The sequence below is a fragment of the Carassius auratus genome, chromosome 8 (genome assembly GCF_003368295.1).
Source record: "Carassius auratus strain Wakin chromosome 8, ASM336829v1, whole genome shotgun sequence".
Taxonomy (NCBI): domain Eukaryota; kingdom Metazoa; phylum Chordata; class Actinopteri; order Cypriniformes; family Cyprinidae; genus Carassius; species Carassius auratus.
In genome coordinates this window covers 25,835,848-25,849,523 of record NC_039250.1, presented here as the reverse complement: position 1 = coordinate 25,849,523, position 13,676 = coordinate 25,835,848, and the positions used below count along the sequence as shown (strand labels likewise).

The 13,676-nt window shown below is 39.1% G+C and overlaps 1 protein-coding gene across 2 annotated transcripts in view; it reads right to left on the bottom strand.

The window, feature by feature from the left end:
- Positions 1-13,428, bottom strand: part of LOC113107796 (protein bassoon) — a 51,360-nt gene extending 37,932 nt beyond the window's left edge. For both annotated transcript variants that reach the window (XM_026270517.1, XM_026270518.1), the window contains exon 1: positions 13,156-13,428. In XM_026270517.1, the coding sequence (XP_026126302.1) occupies positions 13,156-13,313 (158 nt within the window). In that variant the 5' untranslated portion in view covers positions 13,314-13,428. The remainder of the gene's footprint in view (positions 1-13,155) is intronic.
- Positions 13,429-13,676: the final 248 nt, after the last annotated feature.

Genomic DNA, 13,676 nt, shown 5'->3' with positions numbered 1-13,676 from the left:
GCTGTAGACCATCTGGTTTAGGGTTTGACGTTTTGTGCATTCAGAGATGGTATTGTAACAGTGGATTTGTGAGTTACTGTTGCCTTTATATCATCTCTAACCAGTCTGCCCATTTTCCAAATGCATGAGTAAATGTATTAGATTTAAATTGTATTTATTTATAGAGGTATGATGTCACACCGCAAACCTGTGAATAAATGTTCCGAAGTGAAGTTTACTTCAACAGATTTCCCCTGCTCAGGGAGTAGGGAGCAATGAACACTGTGTAGGGAATATCAAGTACATATTAATGTACTTGATGATATTTGTGTATATATTATTCAAGAAAAAGGAGGCTGATTCAGCAAGGAACATCAGAAAGCCAAATCCTGACTGTGCAAAAGGAGGAGTTGGGGATGGATGAGGGTAATTTGCTCCTGAATAATACTGACTAGAGCTTATATAGGAATGCCACGATAGGTGTCGTATTCCTATATGTAGATGTGATCAGCTGAGAATAAGCTGATGCAAGCTTGACTCGTGACCTGCCAGAATGAACACTAATGCTTAATTTCTGTCAGGACCATTATCAGTAGCATAAAGTTTGGTTTGGAGGTATCGTTCTGTTCAGGTCAAAAACTCTCTGCCCATCCATGCAGCCTGTCATGGATGATCAGGGAGAGCAGCAATCTGATCCCCCAATACAACATTAGGCCCGAACCCCCCAATACACTATAGGCCAAAACCGCCCGAACCACAAATTATGCATTCTGAAAGAAGCATATACTTCTGGAATAACAGAGACTGGGGCAGAAGCCCCTTACAGAAGAAGGAAGCGAAGAGGTGCTTTCCTCTATAAGCAGCTAAGAAGAGCAGCAAGCCCCTTTCATGCAATACCTGAAAAGATGAAGAAAATCCACTAAAATTGCCAGCCTAGTTTGCAGCAAACACAGCATACTCCAGTCATATAAGCGAGCAATGAATGGATAAGGGATCGCAGATTCTTCTTGGGCTAAAAGCTGCATGTGACAACCCACATGAGTGTAGACAAAAAATGAATAAAAAAAGCCTTACCAATATTCTCGATAGTTTTGCAACAAGCATGCTGCTTGCTTAATCACAGCATGTTGCAGTATTCAGAGAAGCTTAAAGAAATAGCATTTCCAATACTAGATGAGCCATTAGTAAAAAGCATATTTCAAGAACAACCATGTGGCCTTAAACAACAGCTTAAACATTAGCTTCTTTCTGTTGAAAGTGTAACCGGGTACCAGCACTTGCAGTACCAACTTAAAACAACAAGCAGGTTTAACACAAACACAAACATTAGATAGATAATAAACATTAGATATGCCTTAACACGTGTTGGAAAATACCTTAAGCAGCAAGCCTGTAGCATATCAGATAGCCTTAAACAATAGATTTAAAAAAAACAAGCCTCGGCTGTGGTAAGTTTAACTGGGTAAAGTTAATGTTATCGGTGTGTCAAAATACAACCAATAAGCCTTGAGTAACAGTGTACCTAGGAAACAAACATGTTACTGACAACTAGCCTTAAACCATGAGAAATATTTGACAATAGCATAATTGCCATAATAGCATTAGACAATGAGAATGAAATAAGAAACTTAGCTTAGCTTCGTGAAGACCTTCAGATATGAATAAAGGGTAAAATGGCCAATTGTTATGTGGATGCTTTAACCCTTTTTGAAATCTTGCTTCTTCCAGTGGGGATAGCAGATCTCTTGTAAAAGTATTGTTGATGCAGTCACATTAGGAATTTTTTTTGGACAGGAAATGTAGCAAGCGAGGACATGCAGCAAGCGTGTTGCTTGAGCTGCTTAGCAACTATGGTCATAAAAGGGGGAAGCATACACCTCTAACAGCAGCAAGTCTTATTCGACAGCATGTTAATGTGGATCCAATTAAGCATCCAATTAAGGTGTCTAACATGCTAATAATCACATTAAGGGTGGAGAGTTACCTCAAGATGAACAATAAGCAACAAGCATGTTGCTTAAGCTGCTTTAAGCAAAATGAGATTGTAAAGGGGGAAGCGTACTTTTAACATCAGCAGTTTAAGACAACAAGCATGTTAAAAGTATATGTGTTTGTGTGTGTTTTTAGGCAAATTTTATCGAACAATCAATAATTACCCTCACACAGCTGAAGGCAAGACATTTTTAGAAAGAGGTTACCCTTCTGAATGGGCTGATGAAGCATTTAATGCATGACAATTTTCAAGGTGTTATTTCTAGTCCCTTTTAGAGATTACTCAGTCCTGTATTGGTGTAAATTGTTGAATTGTTGAAAAAAACAAATGTATTATTTTTCTTCTCTTTAATTTTCTTTTCTAAAGTTTAATGCAATTCATCTGGAATGTGAGTGGCTTTTTTTCAATGGCATATCGATGTTAAATTTCTTCTAAAGTCAAGTCAAGTCACCGCTGACCTCCACAAGTAAGGTCAAGTCGCAGCTGATCTTCCTGAGTTCAGTCGAGTCACGGTCAATCTTACTGAAGCCAGTCAAGTTACGATTGATCTTCATGAATCAAGGCAACAAGTTTTATCACATCACAGCTCATTTGCCAGAGCCTTGTCACATCACAGCCGATCATACAGAGTCTTGTCTCATCCTGTCTGTTGCACCTAGATATTCAAGGTCAGTCCTTCGGTATCCCAGTCTGGTGTCCAGTGGGAAGGATGCACCGCTTGTGTCTGCACATGTAGCTGTTATCCCTAAACCCACTCACTATAGCCATCCTGTTCTTGAACTGATTCCCCTGTCTGAGGTTCTTCCCATGATAGGGATCGCTTTTTGGTGTGTTTGGGATGCATACATCACCACAGAACCTCCTGAGGTGGCAGCGTCCACTATGTTGTCTAAAGACGTGATGGCTGATGCTGCAGAACCTCCTGAGGTAGTGGCGAGCATTGCTGTGTTTCCCGCTGCAGTTTCCCCAGAGGTGGCGGCGCATGCTGCAGAACCTCCTGAAGCGGCGGGGTTCACTTCAGCTCCTTGCGTGGTGGTGGTGCCCAGCAATTAACTTTTAGCTGGTTATGTAGCGGGCGAAGGAATCGTTTCTGAACTCTCCCACTTTTCACGGATGGTACTGCTGTAGAACCTCAAGAGGTGGAAGGATTTGCGGCAGAACCTTCAGAGGTGTCAGTGGTATTGACCTGTGAACTCTTGTCCTGTCCTGTAACGGCTATGGAGGCCATCTCTAGGTTTCCTGCCTGTTCTGTCACAGCTGTGGAGAACATTTACAAACTATTGTCCTGCCCTGATCCAGCTGAGGATGCTGCCTCTAAACTCTCAGCCTTGTCTATTACCCCCATGGACGTTGCCTGTGAACTTCCTGACTGTCCTGCTGTGGCTACAAGGGCCGTTCAGGAACTTTCATCCATATTTGTCATTGCCATGGAAACCTAAAAATAATTTTGTGTCTGCCCTGTTAACCCTGTCATTGAGACCATTAGTTAACCCTCTGTCTATTCAGGTTCAGTCAGTGAGTTTGATTTTGAACTGTCTGTTTGTCCTGTATTAAGGAAGGAGTTTTGCTGTGAATTGTCTGCTCGTTTAGTTTCACTCAGTGAAATGTCTATCAGTCCAGTGGCTGCCTATGAACTATCAGTCTATCCAGAATCAACCCAGGAATCTGCTTTAGTTGCCAGTTTCATTTCACTCGATGAGCCTGAGATTGAATCAAATGTCTGTTCTAATCTTATTGACAATTATGTTATTGTACTATCTGTCTGTCCCGTATGAGTCCATGAGTTATTTGTCAGTTCATTTCCGGTCAATACTCTTGGTTTTGAACAGTCTGTTCACCCTATCTCTGCCAGTACATCCTGTTCTGAATTGTCTGCTTTTCTGGTTTCTACTAAAGTGTCTGATTTTCAACCATCTGTCTGTCTTACCCATCTAGTGTCATCCAGTGCATCCCATTGTGATCTGTCAGCCCACTCAGTTTTTGCCAGTGCTTCCAACTTTGAACTGTCTGTCTGTCCAGTCACTCTCAAGGAGACCAACAGTGAACATTTAGCAGTGTCAGTCATGCCCAAAGAGACTGTTAATAAGCCCGGTCCTTGAGACCGTCTGTCTCCTGTGTTTCAGTTTTACCCAGGCCCCAGTCCTTGCTGTGGGTTACTGATCACTGTGCTCCTTCGTGCTGGTCTTCTGCTCTCGCCTGGTGGTCCTTTGTTCCTTTTCTGTGGTGGGATCCTGCTCTGTCTGCTCCACGATGGAGGCCTTCTGTCCTGCTTTGGTGGTCTTCTGCTCCACCCTGGAGGGCTCCAGTTCCATCTGCTTCACCCTGGTTCTCCGCTCTGCCCTGGAGGGCTCCAGTTCCATCTGCTTCACCCTGGTTCTCCGCTCTGCCCTGGAGGGCTCCAGTTCCATCTGCTCCACCCTGGTGGGCTTCCTGCTTCGTCTGTGTCATCCTGGTTCTCTGCTCCCCCTTGGCTTCACATGTTCAGTATTTTTTAGACTAGCTACCTTACCAAGCGCTTCTTAGATTCCTGGTTCCCATTTCCCAGTCTTGTTCTTGTAGGTTTATGTCAAGATGTAAACATTGTTATGTTGTGTTTGGGCTTGTTTGCAGGAATACCAGCTCTAAATAACAATGTCATCTACTATGGTTTACTAATGATTGGTGAAGTTACAAACCAAAAGGTAGCCCAAAAATCACATGTGTATACAGTTCACACATACTAAGTATTCTATGGTCTTTACCTGACACAATAGCTTGTTGGACACAAAACTTTATATTTTATTTGAGCATTATTAGCATCAATAAAAAAGATATCCATCACTGAGTTTGTGATAACTCCACTTCCCTTTGCTTCAGTGGCGGTTCGTGGGTTTTAAAATAGAGGAGGTGCACTAATTGTATTGGTCTGGGGTTCCCTGCAGATGGTTATTATTATTATTTGCTTACCCACTTTAAAATGGCTTTATGATGGCTTTTAATCAGAAAACATAAAGAAAACGACACACATACAGCATATAACGCTTTAAAAAACAGTGAGTCATGTCATGATGTTCAACATGGCGAAATATAGGAGTGACCTTTGTATATCTTCATGAGTAACAATACAAACCCGATTCCAAAAAATTTGGGACATGGTACAAATTGTTAATAAAAACAGAATTCATCTATCATTTTAAGGGAAGAATAAGTTGATTTTAAATATCATGGCATCAACACATCTCAAAAAAGTTGGGACAGGGCCATGTTTACCACTGTGTGGCATCCCCTCTTCTTTTTATAACAGTCTGCAAACGTCTGGGGACTGAGGAGACAAGTTGCTCAAGTTTAGGAGTAGGAATGTTGAATAGGAATGTTGTTCCATTTTTGTGTAATACAAATATGGCTGGCCATCTCAATACCAGGATCTTCCTCCTACACAGCCATGATGTTGTAATTGATGCAGTATGTGGTCTGGCATTGTCATGTTGGAAAATGCAAGTTCTTCACTGAAAGAGACAACTTCTGGATGGGAGCATATGTTGTTCTAGAACTAGCCTTGGCCCAGAGAAAACGCCTGCGCTACTGGGTCATGTTTAGATATGGCTTCTTTTTTTACAGCGAATGGCACTGTGTATTATTCCCCGACAATGTTTTCTGGAAGTATTCCTGAGCCCATGTTGTGATTTCCATTACTGTATCATTCCTGTATGTGATGCAGTGCGTCTAAGAGCTGAAGATCATGGGCATCCAGTATGGTTTTCCAGCCTCGACCCTTACACACAGAGATTGTTCCAGATTCTCCGAATCTTTGGATGATATTATGCACTGTAGATGATGATGATAACTTCAAACTCTTTGTGATTTTTTCTCTAAGAAGCTACTTTCTGATATTGCTCCACTATTCTTTGCCGTAGCATTGGGGGAATTGGTGATCCTCTGCCAATCTTGACTTCTGGGAGACACTGCCACTCTGAGAGGCTCTTTTTATACACAATTATGTTGCCAATTGACCTAATAAGTTGCAAATCGGTCCTCCAGCTGTTCTTTATTTGTACATTTAACTTTTCCGGCCTCTTATTGCTACCTGTCCCAACTTTTTTGGAATGTGTAGCTCTCATGAAATCCAAAATGAGCCAATATTTGGCATGACATTTCAAAATGTCTCACTTACAACATTTGATATGTTATCTATATTCTATTGTGAATAAAATATAAATGTATGAGATTTGTAAATTATTCCATTCCTTTTTTACTCACAATTTGTACAGTGTCCCAATCGGGTTTGTACATTCACATAGGGTGTCGACGCTTGATGAAGAGCGTTTCTGAAGCTTGGTGCTGACGCGAACGTCATAGTGACAACAGTCAATCATATTAGTTTTCTGCTGCTGCATGATAGAAATTGGCTAGCATCTGAACCGACTGAGCCGGTTCAAGCAACTGTCCAAGTTTGCTGAGGATTACTGAAGATTCTGATGAGCAGGTTGACAATGATGTGCAAGCCTGATGCACATACTGGAAATATGTTTATTATTTCTATGTTATTAATCTACTTTTTGTTAAAACCTGTAAAAACCTTTCTGTCGAGTGATGTAAATACATTTTTTTATTATTGTTTATTTATATTAAAGTTGGTTTATTCATTCTTTATACTATAAATACATAAAACATTTCCCTGTTTGTGCGTCAATGTCTGTAATGCTGAAGATGGTAATAATCCGCAGCATGGGTTGAGCTTCAGGACCCCCAAGATAGACAATAGCACCCCCACAGCTTTTTTTCCTAGAATCAATATATATATATATATATATATATATATATATATATATCTATATATATATATATATATATATATATATATATAATATTAGATTTTCATTTATGCATTTAGCAGACGCTCACACGTATGCTGCCTGCATTCAGCTCATATTCTCCAAAATGGTGCTGCAGTGATGCGGAGAGACACAGTGGAGACAAATTGTTTAATAAAGTTGTTATTTTTGTTTTATTTGCGTACAAGAAGTATTCTCATGGCTTCGTAATGTTACGGTTGAACCAAATGGTACGGTACGGTTTTAATCCAAAATATCTTAGATTTAAATATAAATTGTGCTCCGAAGAGGAACAAAGCTTTTACGGCTTTGAAACAACATGGTGAGTGATTAATGACAAAATTTTCATTTTGGGGAGGAATATTCCTTTAAGTAGCTACTCACTGAGTTTGTGGTTTCAGACACAGCCATTGCTTTAACAGTGTCAGTCATGGTGCCATTTACACCATCTGATGGTGATTTCATAAATTACTAACACCATTATTTTTGTAATTGTACATTTGTTCTATGCAATTTAAGAAAACAGAAAACATACTCTATAAATAATACAGTATTGTTCTGTATAATAAATTAGATTACTGTAATGCATACATGATGATATAATACATAAAATAACAGCCAAATTGTACATTTTACAGGTATTGTTATTTTATTGATACTGTAAATGTAAAAAAAAAAATTATGTAAAACATAAATATATATTTTTACATACAATTTATAATGACTGGGAGGGGGGTGTTTATTTTCTGTATATTTTTTACAGTGCATTTTTTTAAATATATTTATAAATCTTTATATATGTATATATAAAGGCCAATAAATATATTTGCTAAAATATGTTTCAAAATATATTTACATAAATATATACTTTTATAATAATTTTGGCAAATTTTATTTTCTAAAATATATTTTAAATATATAAATATTTATTTTTAAAAGCATTAAAATATATATATATAATATATATATATAATATATATATATATATATATATATATATATATATATATATATATATATATATATATATATTGTCTTCTATATATTTCAGGCCAATACAATGTATTGTATTTAATTAAGGTTCCAATGCAACTTATATTTAGCATATATTTCAAATATAGTTTGGGCACAAAAAATAAATAATGTTAATTAATGAATTAATTAATATATATATTGCCATATGGGTGGGAAGGACACATAGCGCTCAAGCCTTTGAATAACTTTGTTATTCTCTAGTTCAGATCATTTGAAACATACACAAAATCTTAAAACTTCCAAGCATTAAAATGATGATATAGCTCTGGTTTGTCCCCAATTAGAGACCATGGTAATTTAGCAACATTAGCCATGCACTGTACTGATAAGCACATTCACAGACTGAACTGCAGACATGCAGAAAGTGTAAAGTGCAATATATCTTCTGGATATGAAGCTGGCTTATGGACAGTTGATATTGATTTGTATTAAGTATAACTTTAAAGTAAATCCTGCCTAGTATTGACCCCTTTTTACAAAGCCATCTGATGTAAAATGGTTATCATAACATAAGTATTTGCCTATTTTTCCCCCCACCATATTCCCTTCAAATATAACTCCCTGGAGTAAATGAACATTCTTATATTAATTCTTACACACAACAACAGAACGTTTTGATTGTTTTGATTGTTGACCATTTAAATGAGACATTGTTTTGTTTCCATTAGTTGTTCAAGTGAGTATATAAACATAGCAGGCCATGTACAGCTCATTCAGGGGAGGATCTAATGCTGCGCTCCATTTCTATTCAGAAGTCAGAAATTACAAGTTCCCAATAGGAACTTCAGGAAACTCAGATGAACTGTACCATGAATTCCGAATCCAACATGGCTGCTCAGTGCATCAACAGAAGTAGTAATATTGTTTGTTTTTCTAAACTCAGTGGCTCACAGTAATATACAACCTCTATTTATGGAGATGAAATATTGGCCTTATCGGTGGAAAACACCCAGCTCTGAAATATGACTTACGAGGTAAATAAAATGCAGTGTTAGCTAATAAAATAAGGCAAATTCTGTAACCAGTTATTGTTGGAGCCATTGGGATTGCAGACACAAACAATTTTGCGTTTTTGCTTATTTAATTTTGCATAATTATTGCAGTCTTATTGTAAAATGTTATATAATGTAGTTGTAATGCTTTCAAATTATATCTCATGTTAGTGTATCTTACTAAGGGAAAAAATACCATTCAGTTAAATGAATAATAAAATGCAGCAGAGCTTTAGGAAGCGGTGCCTTCAGTTGTAGAGTACTTTAGATGGAAATATTCATGAAAGAGCAGTTTACTTCTTCTCTAGCTTGTCTTCTACTGTAGCCTACTGTCATAACTTGAAACTGTGTACTGTTAAATCGCTTGTGTTGCTCCTGATTTGTGAGTTGTTTTGGATAAAAGCGTCTGTGAAATGACTAAATGTGAATGTCTGCTGGGTCCAGCCTTTAGTCTTGCCCAAACACCAGCTGCTTATTACGCTTGGCTTTCCTCTCACACAGCTTGAGCTGCCACCTCTGTACACATGCACTTAATGAGACTACAGTCTCCAGTATCTGGAGAACACAATCGTCTGTAGTTTCTCAACCAGCAACTCTAACGCTGGTGTACAGTGTTACTCGCATAAAATGGAGTCTGCTGTCTATGTGCTAAACCCTTACTTTGGGTTATAACACAGCTCCAAGTTTCTCTTTTAGAAGACCTGCTCCGACCAAGACCCAAATCTTGGCATGTCATGTTTGATTGCATGTGAATGATGCTGAGGGGGTTTCGGGACACAATGATGTTCTGCTATCAGTGGTTATGAATATTACACGCCATACACGATATAAAGCCTTCCAGCCTTATTATTTGATAGAATAACAGATCATTTTATCCAGCAATCATAGTACAGTAAGCTTATACATCAAACAAAGTATTGAGGGCGTTTCGCTCCTGGTCCTGGTGAGTCTTGTTTAGATCATCAGTTCATTAGGAGAAAGCTCTGTTAACTGAACGGAGTGTGTCTGAGGTAGAGCTGTGGGCCTGAGGATTGGAGATCACGGCTGTACACGGTATGTGCACTTGTGCTGCTTGTCAAGCTCGTTCATGAGAATCATGCCTGTTTATCATGCATGACTGCTGAAGGCATTCACCACGAAAGACAAAATGAGTCCGGAAGGTATCCAACCATGTAATATGAAAATCAGAGACAGAGAAGAAAAAAAAAAATTTTGTACACAGGACAATGGCACCTTGCACCTTGGGACCTTCCACTGTTCAAAACATACTGAAAAATCCTTGGTTGGAATCGCCATCGGCTGCTTCATTCTATTTTTCTGAATCTTACTGACGGTCTGAAATCCCTTCCCTTTCAAAGGTGAATTTGGTTTTGGGAAAAGCAATAAGCCACTTATAAACTTTGCACAAGACGTGAAGCATGGGCGCATTGTCGTGAAGAAGCTGCCAATCAAGAGTTGTCCACAGAGTGAGCTGTTTCCATCGTATCGTATCTCTCATCTTGAGTTTTCATAAAACATGGATACATTCTGGACAGCCCTTGAATATTTTTTGGCAGCCTCAGCATGTCATTGACCAATCAGGGATGCCTTTATATACTACCCATCAAATGATATTTATATTTTATGTGGTTATAATACAACGGGGACTATGCTGTTTCCTGTGACATGAATTTAGTTCAGCTGTGCTACACTCTATAACAGAGTGTAAAAACTATAAAATCACAATAAAGCAAACTGCTCAACAGTCTTAAAATATTTGTAATTTAGAATAGCATACAATATAGCAGAAGCTATTATAGCATTCAATATTAATTACAGAAAACGCACCAGATTCTCAAAGGAGCAGAAAGGGAGCTATGGTTTTGTGACTAAATGAGCTTCACATGTCACAGTCGATATACCAGTCCATCTGATCAATGAGATTTTAGTTACACATCTATAAAATAATTGTTAGACTCTTTATTTTCAATTTCCTTCACTATAATACACACACACACAACACTTGCATGCAGTGGCAATAGGGAGAAGAATGGGAACCCGGAAAAGGCAGATTCAAAGATATGTTTGTCACGCCAAAATCTAATTCGGGCGTCTTTACTCTCCATAATACTGGGCAATGGAGTTAGTGTACAGTAATTAGCCTCTGCCATCAAGGTGGGCTCTTTGCACTTAGTGTGAAGACACTCTGATGCAGTATTTATCCAGTAAACGCCTCAGATGCAGGACGCTGTCACTCGCTAGCACAGGCAGCCCACAGTGTGTGTTTCCATGACAACTGCTTGCATTTCACACTCGAAAGGTAAGGTATCTTTACACAGATGTATCATGTAAAGTAAAAGTCTTTTAAACAGAGGCTCATATACAGCTTTAGATTTTATAAGTTGCACTGAAAGGATCACACACATATGCATTACAGTATTACTGCGTGACATTCAGATGAATCTGGCAGTAGCTAACATACTGCACTTAGGATACTCAGTTAATTAAATCGGAATTTCTTCCCATTTATTCAGGAAAAAAAATTGCCTGTTTGACAGATTAAATATTTAATTAAATGAAGTTGAATAGCACTAGCATAACACATCTCAGTCGTATTTGCTTAAGAAAATGGTTTGTCAGTATCTCATAATCCATTATCTCCAGGGCCCTTTGCCATTTCATTGTCAGTTCCCGTCACCCCACAATTTGTCCACTTAAAATATTAAATGAGAAAGAGTGAGCGAATTCTTGGCATTCTCTAGTGTACACTGGTTAACACTCAGCATTGTGGTGAGTTATGGGTCTGAATGAGTGCACTCGGTAGTGTTCGCTAGGTTTCAGACCGCACTACAAAATGTCTGTCTCTTCAAGCAGTGCACTATGGGTATGACGGTGAACTTGACACAAACAGTGTACATTCTAAAGGGTTCACTGGATCTCCACCAAATTTGGCTTGGATCATCATCAGACCATTTTGGCTATAACAGATCTAACATTTAATTTGATGGAAAGACAACAGCAAGTCTCTGCAACTCACTGGTGTATTAACATGAAACTTCATATGTGCCATTCTAATAATCCTTGACAATACCATATTCAGTGACAGCATTTATCAAATGTTAAAAGCAATTGTATTACATTATAAATAAATGGCTTATAATAACGTAATTAAAATTGAATTAAAATGCCTAATGGACTGATTTTTTAATTGCTGATTACAGGAATACAACTGTCATAATTTAAATACAATACAAATATAGTTTATAAAAAAGATTACATTATAATTTCGCATAAATGAAAGCCTTTAAACTGGTTTCAAGGTCCATCACCATAAAAACGGGAGCGAGCGGAATGAATGAAGCATGCGCGCGCGTGCGTGTGAAGGGATCGCTCGAGTGCGAAGGAAAATCAACACTTCTCCACGCCATCGACGACGGAATAAAAACACTGATGTTCCGTGGTAGTGAGTGATGCTGTGTCACAGTAATTTCCCATCCTATTCTTAGCATCTGACAACAGAGAGCAGATGTAAATATGAGTCACTCCTCCGTCGAGCTGCTGATGAACGGATGAATGAGCTGCTGTGCCTGTAGTGCAGTGCCATCAATTCTTCATGTAAAAGCACTTACAGTTGTAACGACTCTTACCCTCTATCACATACCATACAGCCATTTGCAGAAAGGAAGCAATACTCGCTGTCTGTGGTATCTGTGCATGAGTCACAACTCATTCAGAAATACTTCAGAAATAATCTTAAGAAATGAAATCGTGTGTTTTAAATCATTCAGGTGTAGCCTAAGTGAGGATAGATAACTGTTTAATTCTTCACTATATATTCAGATTTCTATAGCACACATGGCAAATCTCAAAGGGAGCGACGACTGATGATTTTACGAACAACCAACATCAAATATTACGCTGTGTTTGTAGTTCTTGGGGGAGAAAATATTCAAACGCACGTGAGCACTATTCATTCACACGATCATTTACAATTCTCTCTCTCTCTCTCTCTCTCTCTCTCTCTCTCTCTCAGCATCCTCTTGTCTTCTCAGTTTGTCATCTTGAGGCTCAGGTGTGTGCGATCTCTCTGATCTGACGACCTCAGCACATCAGAAACCCCGTCTTTAATTCCCAACCGCAGGGAACAGACTTGTGTTCGTGAGCAGAGATCGTAGCCTAGAAACAAGCATCCCAGCATCACCAAGCAATGAGCATCCTCTGTTCAGCTCACAATCAATCACACGGCTTCTCGCTGTCAAATCGTAGATCTTATTCGAGGAGGAAAACACATGCACACACGCAGACACGATGGGCGTTCATCTTATGCTGTAAAATAATCTGGCAGAAAAGCGACCCTTAGCGTTACCTGCTCATCCCCGCGTTCGAGGGTTCGAGGGCTGCTCCAGCGCCGGCCGCTGCGCCATTGACGGGCTTCAGGAGCTGTCCAGAGCTCCGTGGTGCTGAAACCGACATCCCCACCATAGTGGCGCCTTCACCGCCCTCCAGGCTCGCCTCGTTACCCATGGTTGGATCTAGCGAGCAGGCCGATTATGTTTTATAATTACAATAAATGCAGTGGACGCAATTATATAAAGATCCGCTCAGCGCCGATCTTCCTCCGCCATCATCACTCTCTCATTCTCTCATTCTCTCTCTCTCTCTCTCTCTCTCTCTCCTGCGCATTCATTGCGCTCGAGTTCGGATGGGAGGGGAGGGGACACAGATTCAGCAACTACTGGACGCGCACATACACGCCTCTAATGTATCTAACCCATATATTTATATTTATAGCCTACGCAACATTTACTTCCAACACTCCCTTGTGGTGACATGAGATAAATACCCTAAAGAGGGATTCGCGCTCATATTGTGTTAAAGATTCACATT